Source organism: Bactrocera neohumeralis, chromosome 4 (assembly GCF_024586455.1).
Source record: "Bactrocera neohumeralis isolate Rockhampton chromosome 4, APGP_CSIRO_Bneo_wtdbg2-racon-allhic-juicebox.fasta_v2, whole genome shotgun sequence".
NCBI lineage: Eukaryota > Metazoa > Arthropoda > Insecta > Diptera > Tephritidae > Bactrocera > Bactrocera neohumeralis.
Window position 1 is genome coordinate 65,261,691 of NC_065921.1, and position 27,555 is coordinate 65,289,245.

Sequence of the window (27,555 nt, forward strand, 5' to 3'; positions counted from 1 at the left end):
TGGAAGTGGTATAAAACATATGTAGACAATTCTTTAAGTTCATTTATAAATTGAAAACTTTTATTGTTAACTTACACTGCCATTCCTAATCGACACAGTTGTACCGCTACCTCCACCACCAGCCCCATTACCAGCGCCATTACCACTCATTCGCAGACCAATACCCTCATCGATGTGATCACTCATGCGCACAACAGCAGTGGATGCTTTTGTTGCTACCGCTGCTGACGATGCGCTCACTCGCTCTCAGAGTTGCATCGCCTCATCACGATAACCATTGCTGTTGTCCTCATAGGGTGACACATCGGTTGGCATGCCATTTATGAGTACTTGTGTATTGGCCACGACATCGTAATTTTGACTGTCGTAACGCTCGGCGTGTAAATTGACACATGGCCTTCCGGCTGGCCCCCACTCGGCGGTGGGACGTAGGAGTAGTTTTAGCCGCTCTTTGAATGTCAGCTGCTTGGGTGCTTTACAAATTTGCTGGAAGGCGATTAGGAATATGAATAGTACCGGCAACAGCCCGATAAACCAACCGACTGCATCAGCCCACAGTGGATAAACATAATGACCATAGGAGGCCGGTTTGTATTCGACCCAGTTGAAGAACAGAATAAACTGAAAAATGAAATAAGTATGAACCAGCAGTTTAGTCGGAAGTATCATTGCTTTAATTTACCACCCGAGAAGCCTAAGTGCAAATTAAATACTTCCCATGCTCCCATTACTTACCAATAGTGTTGCGGGCGTTATGTAACGCCACATTGCCGACCAAAATGAGTTCCAGAATTTCGATCTTTTACCAATCATACCCTGTATGTCGTTCAAGAAACGTTGTGACCCATATATCCAAGCGATTAAAACACACTCGGAAATGGCGATAAGCAATACCGACCAATTCGCAGCATACTTATCCATTAGTTGTAACCAATACATGCCGCTCTGCAAAGAAAACGTCAGTATAAAGTACAATTATACATGGTTGCTTTTTACATACATTCGTAGTAAAACCGAGACCACCGAGGTAACCGAAAATACCAACAAAAAGCACAACCCATGTTTTGTATTGTCGTAAATTGGGAAATTTATCCAATATGGCAGTTGTAACGGTCTCCATGAGTGCGAACTGCAGACAGTATGTAATAAAAGTTATGAGAGAGAGATACATAAAGAAGAAATTAAGGAAAATACAAAAACAGTTGAACTCGTTTTTGTTTTCCTGATTGGCAAAATCTCACCTGTGAGTCCAGTCCCAATGTAAGTAACATAACAAAAAATAGAACCGACCAAACGGGTGAAACCGGTAAGCGTGTCACTACTTCTGGATAGACTATAAATGCCAGACCAGCACCCTGATCAACTACCTTTTTTACTTCCACTTCTAGCTCGTGTGCTAGAAAACCGATGATCGAGAAGATAACTAAACCGGCAAAAAATGAGGTCGCTATATTGCAAATGGCGACGATTAAAGAGTCTCTGCAAGTTTTGCATAGAAATAAAAACATCAATAAAGAAAGCCAGGTGTTGTTAAATTAACGAGAACTAACTTATAACAATTGTTCGAGAACTTGTTGTACGAAGACAGTGTTATGAGACCACCCCAAGCAGGACTGAGCGCAAAGAATATCTGTACCGCAGCATCGCCCCAGACCTAAATGAACGGGATGAAAATATAACGATTAGTGTTAGTTTAAAATAATTCTAGGTATCAACTAGTTTGGAAACACTGCGGCTTGTGACCTACCTGTGCATTGGCTAGCTGTTTAAAATCAGGTGTTAAATAAAACAATATGCCCGTCATGGCGCCCGGTAAAGTCACACCTCTGAAGAACAGTATAACTAACACAACATAAGGAAAGAGCGCGGTAAAGTAGACTACTTTGCCGGAAGATTGAACGCCTTTGCATAGACATAGGAAAACAATAGCCCAAGCGACAAATAGACAGGCAGCTAGCTCCACTTTTATGCCGCCGGTTTCTTCAATGCCAGAAGATAAGCCCAACACATAGTTACTGAAAAGGCAATGAATAGAAATAAATGCATTAAATTTTGAAAATCTGTCTAGTTATTTTGGCTCAAAACTTACGTGAAGTACTCCTCAGCTGGTGGTCGCTTTAGCGCATGTAGCGCTAATTCGGTGATATTATGCTCCTCGGCATAGCTAATATTATAGCATGTTCTCAAGTAGAATGTGCCATTCACGGCATCGCATTGATCGGCCATTTCGTAAGAGAAACAGTCTGAAGAGATATAAAACGAATTATAAGTTATAAGTAGCATAAATACATATACTTGTATGTATATATTTAGACAATCGAAAAATGTTTTGTATATTCGAATTAAATTTCAATCGACGGAGTAGTAGTTCGTGGTTTTCTAAAATATTTCATCTCTACAAGAATTATTAAAATATATATTTATGTATATATTAGCGGATGCAGCCATGTATTGCTGTAGTATACATTTTATAATATTACTCATATAATCATATAATAAACTTTTAAATACAGTGAAAATTTCATTTACGAATAAAGGCGAAAACGTTTTTGTCGGTTTAAGAAACTGGACACAGTGTGCTAAGTTTTGCAAAAATTGGTTCAGTAGTTTAGGAGTCCGTCGCGGACAAACAACGTGACACGTAAGTTTTATATATAAAGATTGGTTCGCGGAACATTGAACCCAATATAATGTTATGACCGTCCAAAATTTTAGTTTGAAATTTGATTCACGTGGCTCTGTAATCACTTCATTATGTGGAGGTGCATCCAGTTGTTTTACCCTAGACTGGGAATACTTATTAAGTTTGTTACGAAGTTTGTAATATCCAGAAAGAATTGTCGGATGTCTAACGACGCACCTAGGTCGTTAGGAGACCCATTGTGAAACCACCGTGACGAAAATTTCCTCATTCTATTATGTGGTCTCTGAAACACCCTGTGCTTCTGATTAACCATGTACTGGAATCCATTGTAAGTTAACCGTAAAAAAGGATGGCAGATCCACTAAGATATCAAGGCATTCTTTCAATATCTTTAACGAAGCCCTAAAAGACTTTACTAGCTTACTCTAGTAGTCGGAGGGCGATTTTGATATCTAAAAGAAACCACCTCCCACTCGATTATTTACTCTTGTGTCCTTATCCACCTCACGTCTTTCCCACTCTTCTCTGGAAAGAAAGGTAAACTTGGGGAGCGTCGTTGACCCTGTAGAGTATAAGTGTTAATGATCAGAGTGATGGGTTGAATCGATTTAGTCATGTCCATGTAAAAATTGATCGATCAATCACAAGATCTTGTATGGAAAACTTTTTACTCGAAAAATTATCTTCTCGAAATTTGCGATGGATTATTGTCCAACGCTTAATCTCCGAATATATTTTTTAGCTGGTATTCAGACTGTCTTATCAAAATTATGATAAAGATTTTTTATTCCCTTTTATGCCATTGCAAATCTATGTGTAAAATGGTATTATAGCTTTAGTGCCGCTGAAGTTAACGTTTTTCCTTTTTTTACTATTATTCTACCCAACCGATATAAAATTTCAGTTTAACTTAACTTTCACAACTGTAAGCTGTGCACTGCTTTCTTTTTCTCTTTCATAAAAAACACACTAATTTTATGCTGCCACTTAACTCTACATTAAATTTAATAATTCTCATTTTATTTGTCATTTCCATTTGTTTCTTTCTTTTATACACCCACAAAGGCTTTTATTTCATTCATTTTGAGCTCTGAAGACCATTTCTCACGCCTCGGTATTCATATAAAATTTGCAGTGAGAAACAAATAAAATAATGTGTTTGTGCCTCTAATGATGTTGGGAATTGAAAGCAATACCGTTGAGTGTTCCGTTGGCGTCCCTGAGCGTATAAAACGATTTGTATATTCGGATGTATGTGGAAAAACCTTAAGAGCAAGGAGGTTCTAACAGCCTAAAATTATCAGTTTAAGACAGTGTTTTCAATATACATTGGGTATCCCCGACGTAAGCTTTTTTCTGACCTGGCTTCGCTTGGAATCTCCAATTGGCGCCAAGCAGCGAAGAGATCAACGACTGGTGCGCTGTTGTCAACTCGGCTATAACCGCATAAGCCGTGTCTACGTCAATAAAGAAGAAGATGAACAAGAAGTCTGAGATATTGCAATTATTGAGCTTAATTTGTAGTTTAATTTGGAACTCATATTACTTTCGAATATTTAACATTATATGCGAGAGTTTGAAATATATAGATGTGCCCATTGATAGATCGATTACTACTTCGTAATTGACTTAAGACTTAAATCTACAGTAATTTTCAAGCGTGATGGGGTTCAGGTAGACAGACTAACCACAAAAAAGGATTCCTCTAAGAAGGCTAAACGGCGAGGACTTAACCTAAACTTTTCGAATTGAAATAAGTTTGCGTTATTCGGTATAAGCCTGATGTGGAACTTCTATAAATATGACAGTGGCTCAAAACTTTGGGAACGTTAGTTCTTTTGTGCTGTTAAAAATATTTCATCATTTTGAAAGGGCTCCCTGTCAAATTTATATATAAATTTTTCACACTGGGTTGGAGTGTATCCGCACATAAATACTTATATACGGATACTCTAACATAAATTACTCAATATGTTCACTTTCAAGCATTTTCAGATTCCCTTAACATTCAACCCTAATAATAATTTTCCACATCATCTTCTCATTTTCTATGGCGGTCAAATCATTTTCCTCAATCTTTTATTCATTTGCGTTGAGTGGTACACTTGTTTTCATCCTTTCTTATTACCTCCCTCCCTGCTTATTTTTTACCGCATAGCCAGTCCTCGAAGTTTGCACATTTGCTTGTTGTTCGCATTGCCAACTTGCCCTTACTCATTACCAGTAGGCAGTTTGCCTTTTCTAAGCTTTAAGCATAATGGGGTTTCTTCCTTTAACTTTGCTTGTTGGTTGACGGGCTTTGCCCTTCCGTTGTTTTTTATTCCAATTTTTCATTGCTTTTTTGTACTCAAAATGCGTCTTTTTAATGTTGCTCATAATCTTCTAATTATTTCTTGGCATTTTCTTCGGCTTTTAAATTTCACCAAGATTTTGTGCACTGCGATACGTTCTTCACAATTTCGTTTTGGTTAGTTTGTTTTGAACCAAAAAAAGTATAGAGGAACTTAAAGTCAAAAATGATTGTGTTAGTTGAATCGCAGGCCACTTGCTGGCTATTGTGCTGGAATCAAGACGAGGTGAAGTGTCAATTGAGTGCTTTGAACTTGTCAAAGTTATTGCTGAAGTCCAAAAGGAAAGTGGTATAAGTATTTAAAAGGTTGTTTCTTAAGAAAAAATTAAAGCAACGAAAAATAAATAAGAAATTACTGGATCTGAAAAATTGGTTGCAAATGATGAACTGAAAGCATTTTTCAATGTAGTTTGTCACCAAACACAAGAAGAGCTTGCATCTGTGGGAGTAACTTAAGCAGCCATATAAAAACGTTCAAAAGCAGCTGGATATATTCAAAAAACAACGAAGTTTGGTGCCATATAAACTAAACGACGTTGCAAGAAGGTTTTACAAAAGAAGTCGGTTTTTGCATCGCATTGTAACTGGCTAGACAACAAAGAAAATGAAAAAAAATCTTATGTGAAACCTGGACAGCCCGCTAAATCAACGGAAGAGGCCAATATCTGTTCTGTATTTGGTGGGATCGGAAGGAAGTACTCTATTAAGAGCTTCTAAAACGAGTAGCAAATATTTAAGGAAAACGCTAACGACAAAAACTCATCAAACTGAAACGAGCGATTGCCGAAAACCGTCCGGAATTTGAAGACTTGACACGAGGCAATAATTTTCTTTCATGACAACGCTCGGGCTTGACCATTTCTTGCGGTCAATGTGGAACACTCTCACTGAAATACGATTCACATCTTCTTCTTCTTCATCACGCGGTTATAGCCGAGTTAACAGCCCACAGTCGTTATTCTTTTTCGCTGTTTGGCGGAAATTGGGGATTCCATTTGTAGTAAGGTCCTTCTCCATCTGGTTCTTCCAACTGTGTGGAGGTTTTCATCTTTCTCTGCTTCCCCCGGCGGGTACTGCGTCGAAAACTTTCAGAGCTGAAGTGTTTTCATCTATTCGGACGACATGACGTAGCCATAGTAGCCGCTGTCTCTTAATTCTCTAAGCTATGTCAATGTCGTCGTATATCTCGTATAGCTCAGCGTTCCATCGAATGCGATATTCGCCGTTGCCAATGCGCAAAGATCCATACATTTTCCGCAGAACCTTTGTTTCGAAAACTCGCAACGTCGTCTCATCAGGGAATGGGAAGAATGACTGATTTATACAGCTTGGTCCTTGTTCGTCGAGAGAGGACTTTATTTCATAATTGACTACTCAGTCTGAAGTAGCACCTGTTGGCAAGAGTTATTCTGCGTTGGATTTCGAGGCTGACATTGTTGTTGCTGTTAATACTGGTTCCAAGATAGATGAAATTATCTACGACTTCGAAGTTATGACTGTCAACAGTGACGTGGGAGCCTAATCGCGAGTGCGACGATTGTTTGTTTGATGACAGGAGATATTTCGCCTTGCCTTCGTTCACTTTGAGACCCCTTTGCTTCGCTTTCTTATTCATAACAAATATCATAAATAAATGTAAAAAGAAAATAAAGCTTCCGTCGATTATCTTAAGACTGCATGTTAGCCTCCTGATTAAATTTATTTCATAATAGTCAGCTTAAGAGCTTATTGAAAACTGTTGATTCCATCAGATTTTAATACAGCTTTCTTCTTGCTGAGTCTACAATCGCTCCCTGATTGTGTGTGTGAGGTATAACCGTTTTACTCACGTTATGGTTCTAGTTAACTTGCAGTGTGTCTTTGTAGCTAACTTTCTCGAACAGCCAAACAATCATTAAACTTCTTTTTTATAAGAATACTTTGTCAATAATTGTTTTAACATTATCGATGTATTATCGAGAAGCAACACATGACAACATTGTGCTACCTGCAAGTATTGCATGGAATCGAAGGAAACGATATCAGAAACAAAAGAGCTAACCAAGAAATTCACACGATTCCAGATGTAATTTTATAGACACAGTTGGTCTTCTTCATATTGGTTTATGAGTAACTGGTCAGAAAGTAGAGAAAGCTCTTCATTAGAAATTTGCTCGAAAAGCAAATAGTATTTCTAACAGAATGTGTATTCCGTCTGCTGTCCAACTATATTTGCATAAGACTCTTATCATACGACTAGGTTAGCCTTCGTGGCTAAAAGTCACCTTTGTCTCCAAGACTTTGAAACATTTGTTCACAATACGTGTGCCAAGTTGGATGTGGGAAATAATTGACGCATTTAACATTTTGCAATACAAGACTAAGGAAAATTATTTCCACATATTCCCAAAATATTGTTTTAAAAACTTTCTTTGATTTTAGTGCGCGACCACATTTTTGGACTCTAATTAAAGGCAATAGTTTTTAAATTCGAAAATATATCCGAATCGACAAACATTTCACCAACACTCGTGTTACTTAAGAACCCTTTTAGAATGAATCGACATTGCGTATGAGTAATAAGTTGGTACAGCACCACCTATCACTAGAATTTTAATAGTAAAGCGAAAATGTGTGAAGAGAAGACCGTTATTCATTTGAATGAGCACGTGTGAGGCAAAATCTTGCGTTGTAGATCTCACCCACGAGTCATGCATAATCCTCAAATTTATTTATTTATTCATAAATTGTGCGCAGGTAAATTGCTGTGCACATTAGCAGACACATTCACACACACACACACAGCATATATGAATAGCATGTAGATATGCATCCATATACATGCTTTCATTGCATAACATAACGCCACACAAGCACATTAGAACACTTTAATATCCTGTTAACGTATTCGCCATTTCACCCATTCGCATGCGCATCCATATTCTGTTTTTCTGTTATTTTGTAGTTTGTGATTTCGAGGGTGAAGCATAAATGGCGCCACATCTGCGAATGTGGCATGAAAATGTGCTAATTTGTGCAAATGTACGAGCTTGGCCTGTGGTTGCAAGCAGAATTTGGTCTATATCGCTGGAGCAGTCGAAATTGTAATTTCCTTGTAAAACCACAAATAACGAAATAACACTTTTGAATTGCGGAATATATTTAAAAATAACTAAATTTTGTGGACAAATTTTATAATTTTTTTTATGACTGCATAGGTTAGGTTGGGTTAGGTTAGGTAGAGTTGATCTAAAATCGATGGATCTCGCTTGTACAGATATTTGGCTTTTGCGTTACTCAAAAACTCTTTAAAGTGTATAACCTCCTAGATCGACGAAGCATTTTTTATTAAGGCGATTAAAATCACTTCCAGCCATTTCGCTAGGTGTTCCGAAGGAGTGTCTACCGAGATATTTTAATCTCAGCCTGACAAAATCTGGGTAATAGGGGAGAAAGTGAAAGGAGGATTCCACAGCGTTCGAAAAAATATTTAGTCCCACCGCGTGTGTACCTATTGGACAGTGACCAGTCAGAATACCTACAATGGCGGCGAGATTGGCTTTGCTAAGTGGAACTCTCACGGTTCACTTTGTCCAGAAGGATTTTGCTGTCGCACCATTTTTCGTCTTGAGATCGAAAGCAAGAGAACATCGGATAACCTATTGCTTCCAATACAAGTATAATATAGAAAATGCTTGAAGATTAGCAACAACTTCCGTCATTTTCCATGATGATGATTCCATGAGATGAACTCCCTGGCTCAAATAATGCTTGACCTTTGTAGCTGTGTGTGGCAATTATAAATCCACAATCTATTAAATTCTAAGACACAGAAATAATCTGATTATTTTTTGTACTTATTGCAAACATCAGATCATTTTTCAGGCAGAAGTCTTTGCCATAAGTCGGTGCATAGATATAAACCTCCAAAACAACTATTGCAACGAATGTATGTATAACCATACTTAGCGATAGTTAAGCGGCAATAGAGAACGACTGAATAGTCTATCAAATGGTAACAATCATGGTATCATCATCCCGGTGTCCGGTCACAAAAGTATAGCCGGGAACGAACTGGCTGGTAGGATCTAAACTCTTCACTGGGGTGGGTCTCCATACCATAAAGAAGCTGTTTCGCAAAGAAGAAGGAGCAGGCAGACAGACTTATTGGCAACAACTACATGGCATGTGGTATGCCAAGTTGCTAATGGGGGGGTATAACCTCAGCAGGTTTAAATATGCAATCAAACTCCCAAGGGATAAACTCAGATTACTGGTCGCATTTTACACTCCCCACTGCAGGCTGAAGAAGCATTTACACAACATGGCCCAGCTTCTTGCGTGAATTGTCGGTTCGGCATAGGGAGCTTGACGCACCACAACACCTGCTAAGTGACTGCACAGTCTGCAGACATGTTTCCAAATAGGGATCACATTGTTTCGCTAGCACCTAGCAGAATATTGGACTTTATCAATATACTGGAGCTAGGTGAGTCTTTATGATTTAGGAGAGGGCACAATAGATCTAAGGCCACAATAGACCTAGGATTCAGTCAATCAATCAATATTGTAAAAACAACTTTCCGGTTCAGTCACATAGTCTTTAAAACAATGGACAGATTTTATAGCGATCATCTCGCAGAAATGCCCTTTTATTTGAAGATTAACAATAAAATGAAACCAATAAAAAGTGTTCTTCAGAGAAACCCAAATCTGAAATCCGCAAAAAAAAACGTTGTACTCCACTTTCATATTTGATTTAAGTCTTCACAGGGGTTAAAAGTAAAAAGAATATTTCGACATGATAGCTTAAAGTGATGCGACTCTTGAGGGATTTTCGGTAAACTATTTGCATAAAAAATCTGTCAAAATTTTTATTTATCGAAATCTTAGTTCAAATTGTGTGATTTTTTATACAATGATTAAAGAACGTAATGCCTGCATAATCTGGTTTTATTTCTAAAGTCCGGTAAAGTAAGTGTGTAGAATAACATTGTTAGACAGGGCCTTAGGCTACCACATTCTTCCAAGAGACGACGATACGAAGAGGGTAAACTTAAGTCTTTGCTTTAAGTTAGTGTGCACAAATCAAACTCCATCGCAACCAACGTATCGCTATACTCAGCGATAGTCAAGTGGTACTAAAAGCGAGCTCAGGTAATGAAATCAAATCGCTATTAGTGGAGGAGCTTATAGGAAGACTGAAGCGCTTAACAGTTCAGGAGAGAGTGGAGATAGAACATCAATGGCAGAAGGCAACAGGAATGCAACCTAGCAAGGTTTAGAGACATGATCAACCTACCACGAGACAAATTCCGTCTCTTTGTCGCGCTCTATACTAGGCATTGCAGGCTCAAGAGACACATTGCCCAACACAGGCACAGCCTCTTGCTCAAACTGCCGGTTTTGCGACATGGAACAAGAAACTCCAGAACACCTGATTCTAGATTGCTCAGAAAATTGTAGAATGAGGCTCAAGGCCCTTTGGTGGACTTTTGTGACCATATGTGGTTTAGGAAAGGGCACAATAGACCATAGACCGTAGTGCTAAACTTCAATTATTTTCTATTTATCTAGGCTACACTAGCTTATTACATATAATGAAATTCAAGCGCCCCACGAGAAAGCTCTATTTCTTGGCTTATAATGGATCCGCTTAGAGTTCAATGGTAGAGTCCGCCCTTCAAAGTTGTGTAAGTCTTGATAGTTTATATTGAAGTCTCGCTTCCATCCATCCATTGATATCCTTCAGTACAGTTTGTACATACAAATTTTAATATCTATAATATAAAAATTAATCGCAAAATGTGTTGCTAAGCGCATAACTCAACAAAGCCTGGACCAATTTGGCCAATTATTTTTTTTAATTCTTCGTTGAAGTTCAAAGATGGTTTTTACGGTGAGAAAAATTCGAATAATTGCCGGAAAACCCCTAAAAACAGCCCTTTTCTTTTTCCCATACAAACGAACGAATGTTTGTTAGTAACGCTAAGGCTCGAGAAACGTTGAACCAATCTTAATGAAATTTTCAGAGGTTGTTCGCTGTGGATCGGGGAAGGTTTAAAATAAAAAAACGTATGTTCTTAGTGAGGAAAAGTCGGAAAATTGGACAATTCCAAAAAGTAACTTTTTTTCATACAAAAATTTTATTTTGTTAAATTTTTGTTTGTTTTTTTTTTCAATTATTTGAACCGTTTAAATTTGTCGTTTGCTTACTTTATTCCGGCTATTCGAACGAAAAATTATTTCACGCAAAGTGATCAGTTACAGATTGAAATTTGTTACGATACCACGAAGAGGTTGCGCTAATATCGGTCGGCGTTCTTTTTGGCATCAACATACATTGGCAGCCCAAGGCACATGACCGAGTACTCCCAGGATACGATGACATACGTGCGGAATTAGAGATCACGGTCAATCAGCAAGCGATCGTCACGACTTTTCAAACAACAGTTACGATGTTTGATGGACTTTATCTTGAAGCAACGTGCTGTTAGATGCTGGATGTACTCTGTTGAGGGGCAAAAAAGAGTTGGTTACACCAGATCAAATTGATTCAATCATTTCTGCGGAAATTCTTAATGCAGAGAAAGATCCAGTATTATACGAGGTGGTGGAAACCAATATGGTTCATGAACCTTGCGGACACCACAATCCCACTTCGGTTTGTATATCTGACAATAAATGCATGAAACACTATCCACGTGCTTTTCTTTCGAAAACGCGGTGAATATCCACTCTATCGGCTTTGCTCCCCAGACAACAATGACAGAACGTTTAGCATTCAATTTAGAAAAGTGAATATCGAAGTTGACAACATATAGATAGTACCATATTCACCACTATTGTCTAATTCACATTCAAAACTCAAATCAATGTGGAGTATTGCAGTTTTTTGAAATCGATAAAATACGTTTGTAAGTACGTCACTAAAGAAAGCAACATGGCGGTTATTGGTCTTGAACGATACGGTCGATACGTGAACTGCAATAAAGCTTTGTAGGATATTTACTTATGCAATTCATGAACGTTTTCCGACTGTTGTGCGTCTCGCAGTTAGATTACGCAGAAATACCCTGATATTATACATGGAATGCATCGTCGAAGAAATAGTTGCGCAGAAAGCAAGCCCAACCAGTAGATTGACATCCAGATGTGTTCTCAACTAATGCATTAGGACGAATTTACACAATCCACCCGGAAAACGGCGAATGTTTCTACCTTAGGTTGCTATTGATTAATGTACGCGGTTCAACTTTATTTGAGTCATTGCTAACTGTGAATGGTACAATTACACGTTAATCATTGGAATGAAAATGAAGTTCGCACACCTTTCGCGATAATCATTTCGACATATCAGCCTTCAAATCCGCGTCAATTATGGGATACGAAAAAAATGACTTTGCCCAAGAAATTTTAAATCGTATTCGCCAAGAATTGGAAATGGGTAAATTCCGGTTGATACTTCCGGTGGTTTGATATCAATTCCATCTTCCCTTTATCAATTCACGAAAGATGAACTCATCACGAATGTTCGGACAATGGCCAAATTATCGTAACTACGATTCTTAAGTGCACGCGCAATGTTAGCTGCCAAAAATACCGATGTTGTTGACTTAAACTGGAAGATTCAAAGTCAAATTCCGGGAGACTTGCGCTCATACAAATCGACCGATCGCCTTGACAATGAAGACGTCGCCGTGAATTATCCAGTGGAATTTATAAATTCTTTGGACAGGCTTGCTATGCCACCGCATCATTTGCGTCTCAAAGTTGGATCTGTCATTATTATGTTTCGCAATCTTCATGCGTCGAAACTGTGTAATGGAACCCGACTGATTGTGACGCACCTTTCGAATACAAGAGGGCAGAATGCTTGATTCTACGAATTCCTTTGAGTTTTCCCATTTCAGTTCAAACGTTTTTCGCTTCCAGTGAAAATTGCATTTGAGATGACAATCAACAGGACACAAGGATCGTCGCATAGTGTGTGGCATAAATTTGGAAATGCTATGTTTTTCCCACGGCTAGATATACGTGGCGTGCTCACTGGTTGGAAAACCATCTTTTCTGTAATTTCATAATTTCACGCAGGACAACGGCTGCGGAGTCAGCTAGTATTATATAAATCTGAAGAGAATGTAAGAACCAGAAGGTGGCACAACATCAGTATAGGCTTGAGGCCATAAAACTCTAAGAGGAAGACTGTTGATTATAGATAACCACTAAAATTAAGACTCTTTAGCTCTAGAGTACAGCAAGAAGTTTCAACTAGTTTTAAAGCTCTGAAAGCCTGAACGATTTTATCGGAAACATTTCAGATACTAGGGGATTAAAATATTTCTATATTTCTTGTCTCCTTAGTGCATGAGTGCATTAAAGAAAGATATGATGTAAAAAATACAAAATGTCTGCAAAGAAAAAATAACTCTTTCCCCTCTACTGCTAACTATAATCCATTATTCGACTTTTCCAAATGCCTTCGCCTATCCACTTTGAACCCAGCCTAACCCAAAGGATGGCATCAAGATAAGGATTAACGCGCGACCTTGCCGCGTGCCCTTCAAACTTAATACACAACGTTGACGTATTTCTATTGAAAGCTTAAAGCCAGAACGTATAGTGCATACGCCCTCTGACAGACTTATGTATGTATATATGTGTGGGTTTTGTTTAGCATGTTGTTGTTATTGAGTTTTATCAATGTGACAGCATGACAAGTTGCCGGATTGCAAAATCTGTGTGAGAAGATTTCGCCACACACACACATTTACATGCACTTTCGCACATATACACATGTATTTGGGTAGACATATTGGTATATTGTTGTTATTCAATGCGTGTGCTTGCTCGGGTTCTGGAACCTTTGTCATCACAGCCATTCAACTCCAACATTCCGCCACATCCATTCACGCAATCACTCATTCATTTCGAGTTCATTAATGCGATTGTAAGTTTGATTAACGTGCAAACGTGTGTAGCCAACCTTCGTGGTTAGTATGATGTATGTATATCTACCATATATGCAGTGGCGTAGACATAAATTCTTTAAGAGAGGGAATGGCATTTTTTCTTGAGTGAATACTGAACATTTTTGCTTTTATATAGAAAGTTTTTTTTTGTGCCTGCGAATTATTTGGCGTCCGATGTTCATAACCCTCTAACGTAGTGCTTTAGTAGTGACATTCATTCGGTAGGCATTGTCGAAACTACCTCCGTTTTTCACACATGAAAGACTCGAGCATAAGTTTCTTCAATAAAATTTCTTCTGAGTACAAACGCTTCACTTGGACAAAAGCCTGATTCTTTTTTTTTGCTGTAGACACGGCTTACGTGTTTATAGCTGAGATTACCATAGCGCACCACACGTTCTTCCATTTCGCTGTTTGGCGCCAATAAGACTTTCCAAATGTAGCCAAGTCTCTATCCACCTGGTCTTTCCAACGGAGTTGAGATCTTCCTCTTTCTCTGCTTCGCATACTTTCAGAGGTGAAGTGTTTTCATCCATTCGGACGACATGACCTTAGCGTAGGCGGTGCCTATTAATTCGCTGAACTATGTCAATGTCATCGTATATCACGTACAGCTCATCTTTTCACCGCATAAATCCTTTCCTTTTTCTCGAAAAAGGACGGGAATACGAGTAATGATTTACTTATAGAGTTTGGTCTTTGTTCGTCGAGGGAGGACTTTACTTTTCAATTGCCTGCTCTGTCCGAAGTAGAAGCAAGAGTCATTGTGCATTGAATTTTGAGGCTGACGTTGTTATTGATGTTAATGCCGGTTCCAAAACAGATGATATCTACGACTTCGAAGTTATGATTGTCAACACTGACGCGGGAGTCAAGTGGCGAGTGTGACGACTGTTTGTTTGAGGACAGACCCACCAGACCCATTTGCTTAGCTTCAATTTCTTCTCTGGAGGAAGCAGAACTAACGGCGCGGATGTTGATGCCGATGATATCGGCTATAACCTTTCGCAAAATACACTCGATAGAACCTTGTATGTGACGTTGAGGAGGCTTATCCCACAGTAGATTGGCAAATACCATTTCAGGAGGACCGTGAGTTCATCACTGTAAGCTGGTGTTTTTAGAATCGACGCTTATAGAAGTCTCCGCTCAAAATAAAAAAAAAATCACACTCGTAAGAAGAGACGCTTTTACCCCAAAGGGTCGAGAATCTAATTTGTCGATGCCGCCTAAGCTGCTTCAGTATTCAAAGAGACACTTAGACCTTAGTAAATATGTAAGCGCAATTGTGTGCCACAATTGAAAAAGAATACTTCAAACCGCATTTTTAATGGGAAAAAGTTGATGAATTGAAACAGCAGCGTCCCAAAACGCAACCAAATACACAAATATACCACAGTTTGCCTATGAATGTGTGCGTGTAAACGTGTGTGTCTATGGAAAATAAGGTTATCATGGCATCGAAATTTCGGAGAAAAAGGTTGCAAAAAGTTGATAACTGCAGCCGACAGACGTCGAAAGTGGATTAGTGAGGAAAGAATAGCGGGAGGCGGGTAGAATAAAAAATTAGTAAATTTTATTAAAGGTATATGTTAGCAATAAGGAATTTAATAAACAGTTTCCAAATTCAAAAATATCGAATTAGAAAACATCGAAGCAACAGCAATTTGGGCGTATTTTGAAGTCACAAAACTAAGCTAAGAGCTTAAAGCGAATTGGAACTTAAGTATGTTGGCATCAAAAATAGTAAAATAAAACTAACACAAAAATTTCGTAGTTTACATTATATTTAAAAATGTGTAGCCTAAATATTTAAAGATATGATATATAGTTTTAGGCTGCAGTAACAAAAGCCAAAGTGAATATTCAAAATTCATAAAATCAACTTGTACTTATTTTATCTTAAGCATTAGAACTTAATTATGAGATATAAAACAAATGCATTTCAATATTGCTAAAAATTTTAGCTGCTTGCTCTATGCAAAAGCTGTGTAAAAATTAATTTGCTGCAGCCTTTTAGGCGCATGGCCTTGCTAATGGTCTTGCGGAAGATTGGATGGCTGCTAACAGCTGACAGCTGCTGACTCGGCACCATTTTGGTGTGCCGAAGTGATTTTTGTTGCTAGTTTCCACATTCCCCTCGCACTCACATAACCTCCCGCGTCCACTTCGTCATTGTAATTACCGCTGAAATTGTCCTGCAACTGCTGAACTTTCATAAACAATTGATGCGAGCGAGTTTCGGCAACGTAATACCCATACACACACACACACACACAAAATACAAACACCCTTACAAATATACACTAATCCAAGCACACATATACAATACAGCTGGCGACCGCAAAAAGACAAAACAGATATGAGTTGTTGTTGCTGTGGATATTGTTGGGCATTCTGTGGAATTATGTGCGCAGAAACACCCACATATATATGTATATGCATGTATAATATGTATACATATATATTGACTGAGACATTTGTATTAGATTTCCGGTTAGAAATTAATACAGAACCACAAATGAGCTGTGACAGGCCATCTGGGTCATGCTACATTTAGGTACACATAATTCAATATTCATCAAATTTCGTGAACCGTCTAAAATCTCACTCAATTTAATTGGTTTGATTTAAGCTTTAAAGGCACTAGGGTTGAAATAGGAAAATTAGCGAAATTATATGAAATTTTAGCTCGTTTAGGTGCGCGGAATCTGAACTTCCAGTGAACAGAAAATTAGTTCAATTAAAATTTGCCTCTGAATTGATGAGTGCGAAAATTAATTAAATAGTAAACTCTAAAATGGTGTCTGCAAATTAAATTTAGTTAAATTAGATTTCAAGATACGTATGATCTGTGCCCTGTGTTCTATTGTGCTCTTTATTCAATAATATTAAGGATTATACTATAATTTTTGCAGAACAACAGCAGTTTAGGTAGCATGGCTCACAGTTCGGTACAGTAAATAAAGTAATAAGTAGGCGAAAATTGCAGGATAGTCGATAACGAAATAAAGGCATAGGTTCGTAGTAAGCACTGAAAAGACACGTAGATTGCTGTATAGAAAAGTGTGGACAATATACATAAGCATCTTCATATACTTCCGTTTGTTTGAGTTGTTGGAGTCAAGGCTTTCGGACGCAAAGATTGAGGAAATGGAAGTGTAATGAAATAGACTGCCTTTGCTCCCTAGTTAAAATTGATAGTATAAAGCAAGACCTCGCCTTCTAATGGCAATTGGAGAGAAATAAGAATATTATACATATACAAGGTGCGTTCCAAAGTAAACAGGACAAACAGAACAAATGGTTTTTTTGGCAAAATCAATTTATTTTATTCAAAACAGTCTCCTTCTGCTTCAATACAGCTTTTTGGACGGTCCAAAAGCATGTCGATCGATGTTTTGGAGATGTTCAATTCCATTTCCAAGAATTTCAATGATGATTTCGGCTGATTTTTGATGAATTCACGCACAGTTTCGATGGAATTTCCGGTGATCACGGATTTTGATTGGCCCACATGTTGATCGTCATTTATGTCCTCACAACCACTTTGAAAACGTTGAAACCACTCTGCTACGGGATAGGCAATCATCGCCATAAACGTGTTCCATCAATTGAAACGTTTCGGTAAAAGTTTTACCAATTTTAAAACAAAATCTAATTGAATCTTTGTTCGAAGCTAATTTTCGCACCGATAACACAAACATACTGACACTTAAAACGCAAAAAGTTCGATAAAGATAGCAGATTCTAACGCACCAGACTCAAAAAGTCCTGTTTACTTTAGAAAACACCTTGTATGTCGAGTTATAATTTTTTTGTAGGAAGCAAAGTGTACGACAGGGTGATCCATTTCGAGGTTCCCTACTTAAAAAAAACACAGCAACTAAAAATTTAGTGGGGAATGTTAATTTTCATTCGAAAGAACATTTTTTGACATTTATTTTTTGAAGAATGTTGGCCACGGTCACGTCTCAGTTGGCCCATCCGTGGAGTCCAATTTTTTTGCCGAGTTTTTTGACTGGTGACTGGCGAATGACATACGTGATGTTTTGCTCCAAGGCCTGAATTGAAGTGGGATTGTTTATCTATTCTCAGCAAAAAGTCTAGCGGTGCGATATCACGCGAGCTTGGTGGCCAATCGGCCGGCCCAAAACATGAAATTATCGGCTCGCCGAAGTATTTTCTCAATAAATCAATTGATTGAAGCGATTTGTGGGAAGTGGCACCGTTTTGTTGAAACCAAATGTCGCTGAGATCACGAGCTTCAGTTTCAGGCATCAAATAGTCGGTTAGCATGACGCGATAACGGTCGCCATTGACGGTTACGTTCTAGACGGCATCATTTTTGAAGAAATATGGACCAATGATTCCACCGGCCCACAAACCACACCAAACCGTTGTATTTTTCTGGATGAAATGTCAGGTCTTCAATCTCTTTAGGTTGATCTGCTTTCCAAATGAGGTAATTTTGCATGTTTGCATACCCATTGAGCCAGAAATGGGCATCATTGCGGAACAAAATTTGGCTCGAAAATGTCGGATAATCTTGGAACTTTTCAAGAGCCCATAGAACGAAGCGATGTCGAGCGGCTTCAGTTCTTGCACAAGCTGTATTTTGTACGCTTTTAATTAAAGATCTGGACGTAAAATGCGGCAAGTCGTTCTATACGTCAGTCCGAGTTGCTGCTAACGGGAAGTGACTCTCCACGATTTAAAAGTATCTCTACTTGGATTAGTCGTTAAAATAACGTATTGTTACGTGAGGTAACATTGTAAAATACAACCTTTAAGTTAATAAAAAATCGAAAAAAGTTTTCAAAATATAAATATTTTCTTATATGTATTTACATTGGATCAATAAATAAGTTTGGTCTGATAATGATTTAGTCTCAATATCTGATAGCACTATCACAAGATAAATCTAAATAAATATAGTTTTATTTTGACCGCTTATGGAAAAGATCTAGTCGGCGGATTATAGAAAAACTGAAAAGAGGCCAGTGGTTCGATTTTTGTTGTTGGAAGCGAAATCGCAGTTACTCTTCTCCAAAATTAGTTTTTCTTTTGTATTAAAAGAAAATTTGCTAAGTTGCTAGAACAGTCCTTAATTACTATGCTAATACTATGTTCGGACCGACTTTGAAAACATTTGTATGTTGTGGAATCTAAGTCGTTCGGACCGACAATGTGTGTTTTCGATGAGTTTTCACTGACAACTATCAATAGCGGCATTCTCTTGCTCTTGCAAGATTAGGGCCGGCAAATATGTCTTCCAAAAACATCGATTAAACTAAAGCAGGCACCGATTATAATGAGTGGAATGTAAGTTTTCAAGTAGATTTCAGCGAAACCTGTGTTTTGTTTGACAGATTTTACATGGACGAAAACACAAGTTTTCGTGCGAAAACCAGTCCGAACATAGTATAAATATGAGCGCGATCTGTCAACCAGTTTGTTTACAGCATCTGCTTAAGTAGGTACACCTCAGCAAAGCATTGCGATTTTTACAATGGACAAAATGTCGAACAAAGAATTTGTCTCGTATTTTATATTTCTAACCGAATTTCGTGTGCGGAATCATTGCGAATGTTGGAAAAGGCTTACGGTGATTCAGTTTTATCAAAACACAAGCCTACGTATATAAGTGGAACAAAGCTGGTGAAAATATTGAAAAAGTGAAGGATATGGTGCTTGAAAATCATCAGGCAAGTGTTTGAGAGATGGCAAGAAAGCTCGTCATCTCTCGCGAATCCGTTCGAATGATTTTCGAGGACTGGCAGAATCGTCGTATTACATCTTGTCGGGATTGCTTTGTGGGCGACAAAAAAATATTGATGAATAATTAAATATTTTGCATTTTATTTACAATTTCCGGGTACTTTTTTCAAAATGTCACAAATACATGACATTTGAAAATTTTCGAAGTAGAAAATGTTCGGTTACATCTGAAATTAGCTATTCCTTACTTGTTGCTATATTTATATTGTTTTTGTTTTTGACTGATTCCTTGGCTTGCCACTTTTTGTGCCAAATATAATTGCAACATATTTATTTAGCCTGTTATAAAATACAAGATTTGTTTTTGTTTTTGTCGTTGTTGTTATTGCTTTTGCTACATTTGCAAAACATCAAAGTGTTCATTGAGTCCGCAATTTACATGTGTCACATTGGTTAAGATTTGTTTTGATTTCGTTTTTACGCTCGTGCAGACATGTCAGTTGCCACAAGCCTTGAACTAAAATGCGTATAACGGTTTTATGAGTTGTTCTGTTAAATTTGTTGCTGATGTGAAGAGTATTTTGTTTTTCCTTTTCCACCTTTGGTTGAAATACATAAACAAATCTATGTAAATATAAATGCAAATTAAGTGAATGAGGGCACTTTTCAAACGTTGAATTTAATTTAATCTGAACTTGAGTTTGTGTTTTCTGCAAAATAGGTTGAACAATAGTAAAAAATGTTGAAATGAAATACAAAATTGCAATATAAATGCTACAACAGCAATAAACGTGCGCGACCTTTAATCGGTTATACGAGTATGTGCCAGGTACATAGAAAGATTGAAGAAGAGAGCTAAGTGATTTCCTCTCAGTTTATGAAGTTTAAGTAGTTATGAGAGCCTCTGCTTTTATGTGGAAATGATATGGAAATATGAAGAGCCTAATTTGTTAAGCTCAGGTCCTAAGAACGCTAAAAATTCTATAGAGAATATTCCAGGATACTTTTGGTATAGACTGCCGTAACTCTCTCTACAACAGCATAAGTTATATCACAAACATACATACTTATATGGTATGCCAAATAAGCCCATCTAACCAATCAGATGCATTTAAGTAGAAGTCTTGTTAAGAGAGGAGGGAGCACGAATTTCGTTAATTAAAATTGAGGACGGGAAAGTTTAACCTAATTTTAACTATTTACTTGTAAAATGCGAAACATTTTTTTTACTCAGTGTATAAGTTATATATAGACAATGTATATAAAAAATTGCTTCGATTTCGATACTCTGCTTGACGTTTTACCCTTTACGTCTTAAGGTATTTCTGGCTTTGATTCCTGCAAGTTGCAAGTGTATAAAATGTTCGATCGGACTTAGTCCTTTCTTACTTGTTTTTTAGAAATTTAATTATGAACAATTTTATCTTGAAGAGAAGATACAAAAAATGTTTTAATAGAAAACAGTAATTTTTGTACTTATCATAAGTTCTAAAATTAGATTATGTTCACACACAAAGACTTCTGCCGTCCAAACTGGTTTTATGTAATCGATGGGATGTAGAAGAAAGACAAACGGACTGAGTCGAATTCAGTTCCAAGTTCCGTTCCAATCTCAATATCAAGATTTTTATACCCTGAACAGGGTATATTAAGTTTGTCACGAAGTTTGTAATCTCCGAAGAAGTTGTTCAGACCGGCTTACTATAGCATATAGCTGCCATACAAACTGAACGATCGAATAAAGTTCTTGTATGGAAAACTTTTGCATTTGACAATATATATTCACGAACTTTGGTATGGATTATTTTCTATTTCTACTAAAACAACAATGTAATCTCCGAAGAAGTTGTTCAGATAGGGTTACTATAGCATATAGCTGCCATATAAACTGAATACATAGTTACTCAAAGAAATGCACCTGTGAAGGGTATATCAGCTTCGGTGCAGCCGAAGTTATCGTTTTTTCTTGTTTTCTTTAATCACGCTGTAAATTATATTAGTAAATTTATTTTATTATTATTAGGCTAGATGTCTGCTCCTGAGGGGGGATCATATTTAGACTGTAATGTACAGTCCCAAGCCGGGAGATTACAATTAAATTTTTTTTTTTCTGATAGACTAAAATATCATAGAAGGTTTCAGATAAGTCAGCGTTGAATGGCTTCATACTAAATGTACATTCAATTGTTCCATGATCGAGAATACAGATCAGTGATTATTGCATATTATTTCAGATAGAACGAGAAAGAGCGAAAGAGGCGAAGGAAAGAGTGCCGTGGCTAACAGCTAACATCAGATCTCGATTCCTGTTATACAGAATATTAAAAATTATGCTTAAATATACAGTACTTGTCCAATAAATTACGAACGAAAACAAAAATTTAATATTTTGAATATAATTTAATAATATTGAATATGATTCAATACAAAAATATGATAAATTAAGTCTAATGTATATAGCATATAAAAAATAATTTTTTTTTTAAATATGCCAAATATTTATGTTTTTATTAATGATTAACGTTAGAACTCCGGATAATTTTTTTGTTCGTTCGTAATTTATTGGACAGGTACTGTACTTGTATCACGTGAAAATAAACCACAATGGGTTTTAGCAAGAAAAAAGCCGTCTTTGTTGAACTAAAAAAAATTTCGTAATACAATTATACTCATCTTAATTATTGTCTGCCGTTTAAACGCACTTAACCTTGTTAATTTAACATTAACTCAGCTACTCGTTATGCGCATCTATTTCGTTCGTCAATTAATTGGTTAAGCGCTAATTACCAAGGAATTAAATTTGATTAACCGAAAGTAACGGAATGAGAGTGAAGCGGTTAACTAATATTCCAGTTAACTCAATAGTTAACGTAAGTAATTACCGATTAAATTTCACGCTCATTATTTATGCGAAAAGTGACGACGACCAGTAGAGTAGCCTACTAAGGCATACACGAACAAAAAAAAAACACATTTCCAAGCCACAATAACTGGCGAAAACAGTAAAGAAATACGCACTTATCATTATTTGTTTTTACTTGATGAGAAATTTATGGATATGTGTGAGCATGAGAATTAAGACGATTATGGCTCATAATGCGACAACCAAAGGCCAGTAAAGGATAACACTGTTAGTTTCAGCAGCTCAGCTGTTATTATTGGAAGGCCACAGCCTTAAGTTTACGGTATAATTTTGTACATACGTACTGTTTTTTTAGTGACAAACTGAAAGAAGAACGATGAATGTTGTAAGCAATCTATAAAACTAATTTCAAAAGTTGTGAAGAGACTTAATAATTGACGCCCAATTTTTAGGCCGACTTATGTAACCTACTTTGTAACCGATAGCTAGCTGGATATCGCAAATACTCCTCACTGCCCATATGCTGATAATACTAACGGGTAATCTAAGTAGAGATACTTTTTTCAATAGCCTTTTTTTGACAGATCAGGCTTAAGTAGTATCAAGCTGTCATGATATTTTTGTTCAGTATTTTTTAGCACTACATCAAGAAAAGACTTACGCTTCAACAACGTTCAGAAATCGTTCAACTTTTTCACGAAAATTCACGACCTGTAAAGAATGTGTTTCACTTGCTTTGCTCAAGTTATGGTCAACATAATCGGCCTACTGGGCGTACTATTCGCAACACCATCAGCCATTTTGAGACCCAGCATTGATTATTGGATAATATTCGACCGAATAGACCACGTCCAGCACGCAGTGAAGAAAATATAGCAACTGTGACTGAGAGTGTACACGAAGACCGGGGCGCCGTTCGCAACAACTCAGACTGACGTATGGAACGCATTTTACGTCGAGATCTTAAAGAGAAAGTATACAAAATACAGCTAGACATTTGGGACTAAGAGCAACCTGAAGAGATTCAAAAGCTGCCATTTCATCCAGAAAAAAGAACGGTTTGGTGTGATTTGTGAGCTGATGGAATCATCGTTCCAAAAAATAGTTTCAACAAGTAAGGAAGGGCTTAGTTCGGGTGTCACCGAACATTTTATACTGTCGCATGGTAAAGTGATAATCGAGATTTCATTATCCGTCATTTACATATCTTTCAAATACCGTATTTGTGTAAAGTTTTATTCCGCTATCATCATTGGTTCCTAATGTATACATATATTATACAGAGAAGGCATCAGATGAAATTCAAAATAGCGTTATATTGGAAGAAGGCGTGGTTGTGAACCGATTTCACCTATATTTCGTACATGTCATCAGGGTGTTAAGAAAATATTATATACCGAATTTCATTGAAATCGGTCTAGTAGTTCCTGAGATATGATTTTTGGTCCATAAGTGGGCGAGGCCACGCCCATTTTCAATAAAAAAAAAGCCTGTGTGCAGCTGACACAATTAAATTGACACTTTATAGGTTTTCGGTTTCCGCCATTTTGTGGGCGTGGCAGTAGGCCGATTTTGCCCATCTTCGAACTTAACCTTCTTATGAAGCCAAGGAATACGTGTACCAAGTTTCATCATGATATCTCAATTTTTACTCAAGTTACAGCTTGCACGGACGGACGGACAGACAGACATCCGGATTTCAAGTCTACTCGTCACCATGATCATATATAACCCTATATCTGACCCTTTTAGTTTTAGGACTTACAAACAACCGTTATGTGAGCAAAACTATAATACTCTCCTTAGCAACTTTGTTGCGAGATTATAAAAATGATGCCGCTTAGAACGTAACCGTCAATGGCGATCGTTAAAAATCAAGCTCGTGATCTCGGCAATGTTTGGTTTCAACAAGAAATCACTTCCCATACACCGTATCAATCATGGGTTTATTGAGAGTATATTTCGGTGAGCAGATAATTTAATTATTGGGCCAGGCCACTGGTCACCAAGATTGTGTGATATCACACCGTTCAACTTTTTCCTGTGGATATTTCTGTGGGGATATGTAAAGTCTATGCCGACAATCAAGTGTCACTTGCCGGTTACCAGTTGAAGTGCTCGAACGAGTCATCGAGAATTGGATTTAACGGATGGACCATGTGAGACTTAGCCGCGGCTAACATTTAAAAGAGATATTCTTCAAAAAATAAGTGCCAAAGAATGTTCTTTTGAATGAAAATGAACATTCCCAATTAAATTTGCGTTTTTTTCTTTAAAAAAGTATGGAACCTCGAAATGTATCACCTATTATAACATCGTTTTTATGAACATTTGGTGAGAAAGTGAAGAAGAAATACGAATTTCTTCCTGCGCAATGCTCTCTAGATGTAGATTTTCAATATAAGGGCTTTGTTAACTCTTGAATATACCTCGATCTTTTATGCTGTGACAGAAAACACCATGTACTATTTACTGCTTAAGACATATGAATGACGTATTATTCAATATTAAAGTAAGCTTATTTAAATTTTCTCCAATTCAGTATGTAAGCTGCATATACTTTGCACAATACTGTATGTTAGCGAAATATGGCTTGCTTCGTTGTTATTTTCTCGAACCTCACAAACCTTTAACCCTTATACAACATATTATATCTTATACTCGTATATTTGTACTCCAAAACTCAATTTGGCTGTCTCGAATTTTTTGTGCCCTCTCACAATCTCATTCTACCTCAATCCTCACACAAATAAAACCAGCATCCTTTTTCAACTTTCCTTTTCGGATTTAATCAATTCATACGCCGATAGACACCATGGTTGCTTGTAGAGGTAGTTGACGAGGTGTGAGTAAAGTCGGTGGCATGAAGGATGTGATGAGGAGTTGATTTTGGTTTGCAGAAAATTATCGAAAATCTATTCGAAGGCGGACGCAAATTCATTTGCTTGTTTGATGTTGTTTAATCAGCATTTTGCTTATGCAAATATTAACAGAGTTGAGTTTGTGTTGCCAAATTTTCGTATGTATGTATGTGTATATAAAGAAAGGTCTAAAGGGATATATTGTATCTTTCCTTTGTAGCTTCTTGCCTCTCTTTAAGTTTACGTCGTGCAATTTAAGGCATTAAATTTAAACAAAAGATATGCCATAGTTGAAAGGGCGGATCTGAGGAGATTCTGGTTCCCAAAGTTATAGTGCTGCTAAAGCGTAAGCTTTCAGTTGACTTGATCTGTCTTTGCTAGCTCTTAAATGTAATTTTTGTAAGAAATATATTTGAAATCTGCTAACTTCGAACTTAAAAGGAAATTTGTGCAAGATTCTGAAAGAAGTTTGTTCAAATAAGTTTACTTTTAGAGGCACGTCTTTGTAGACAAAATGGAATTTTTTTTGGCTACAAAGATGTGAAAAGACATGCCACAAATCATAAGAGTTTATATCATCATTAATGCTCAGGCAAAGTTTCTAGTAATGCATTTTTAGATGTGTATTTCCAATTGAATGGAAAATTACTCTACGAGCATAAAGATAAGAATTTTCTAGATTTTGGATAACCAAAGGTCATGCAATAGATTCGCATGAAATGACAAGATTTCGTAGTCGACAGATAAGAAGGAGACGTCTTCATTTCTAGAAACTTACAAAAAGAAACATTTAAATATTAAAGGGTGATCCATTTTGGGGTTGTCTAATTTTTTTTTAAAGAAAATAACGCAGAAAATTCAAATTTAATGGGAATGTTCATTATCCCCGCAAAACTAATACGGCTGTGTAAACTGACGTAAAGCAACACCAAAAGCTCCGTCAGGATCGGGAAGGACCGCTCTGAGCCATTCGATACCAAACGCTGGCGTCCGCCGACGATATTGATATTATTGATGAACGAGGGCAAGACGAAATATCTCCTGTCATCAAACAAACAGTCGTCGCACTCGTGACTAGGCATCCACGTCACTGTTGGCAGTCATAAATTCGAAGTCGTAGATAATTTCGTCTATTTTGGAACCAGCATCAACACCAACAACAACGTCAGCCTCGAAATCCAACGCAAAATATCTCTTGCCAACAGGTGCTACTTCCGACTCAGTAGGCAATTGAGAAGTAAAGTCCTCTCTCGACGAACAAAAACAAAACTCTATAAGTCACTCATTATTCCCGTCCTGCTATATGGTGCAGAGGCATGTATGATGACAACATCTGATGAGTCGACGTTGCGAGTTTTCGAGACAAAGGTTCTGCTAAAGATTTATGGTCCTTTGCGCGTTGCCAACGGCGAATATCGCATTCGATGGAACGATGAGCTGTATGAGATATACGACGACATTGACATAGTTCGGCGAATTATAAGACAGCGGCTACGCTGGCTAGATCATGTCTTCCGAATGTATGAAAACACTCCAGCTCTGAAAGTATTCGACGCAGTACCCGCCGGGGGAAGCAGAGGAAGAGGAAGACCTCCACTCTGTTGGAAGGACTAGATGGAGAAGGACCTGCCTTCGCTCGGGATCTCCAATTGGCGCCACCTTGCGTAAAAAAAAAACGACAGGCGCGCTGTTGTTAACTCGGCTATAACTGCGTAAGCGGTTTCTACGCCAGTAAAGAAAAAGAAGAAGTTTATTATCATTCAAAAGAAAATTCTTTGTCATTTATTTCTTAAATAATATCTTTTTCAAATGGTGGCCGCGGCTACGTCTCAGATATTCTATCCGTTGAGTCCAATTTTCGATGACTTGTTCGAGAATTTCGACTGGTAACGGGCGTTTGACATGCGAGATTTTTTGCTCCAAGGCCTGAATCGATGCGGGATTGTTCACATATACTTTAGACTCTACATATCCGTACGTGATTTCACACAAACTTGGTGGCCAATCGACCGGCCCAAACATGAAATTATCTGCTCACCTAAGTGTTCGCTTAAAAATTCCACCAGCCCACAAACTACACCTTGTTTTTTGTCCCAAATGCGGCAATTTTACTTGTTTATATACCCACTGAGCCAGAAATGGGCCTCATCGCTGAGAAAAATTCG

At 37.5% G+C, this 27,555-nt stretch overlaps 1 protein-coding gene across 1 annotated transcript in view; it reads right to left on the reverse strand.

Moving 5' to 3' along the window:
- LOC126755361 (uncharacterized) overlaps positions 1-27,555 on the reverse strand; it is a 152,810-nt gene that overhangs the window by 8,856 nt on the left and 116,399 nt on the right. Inside the window, 7 exon segments of the mRNA XM_050467872.1 lie at positions 76-621; positions 736-945; positions 1,001-1,129; positions 1,242-1,479; positions 1,551-1,654; positions 1,748-2,015; positions 2,090-2,243. Coding sequence (XP_050323829.1) covers positions 76-621; positions 736-945; positions 1,001-1,129; positions 1,242-1,479; positions 1,551-1,654; positions 1,748-2,015; positions 2,090-2,243 — 1,649 coding nt within the window.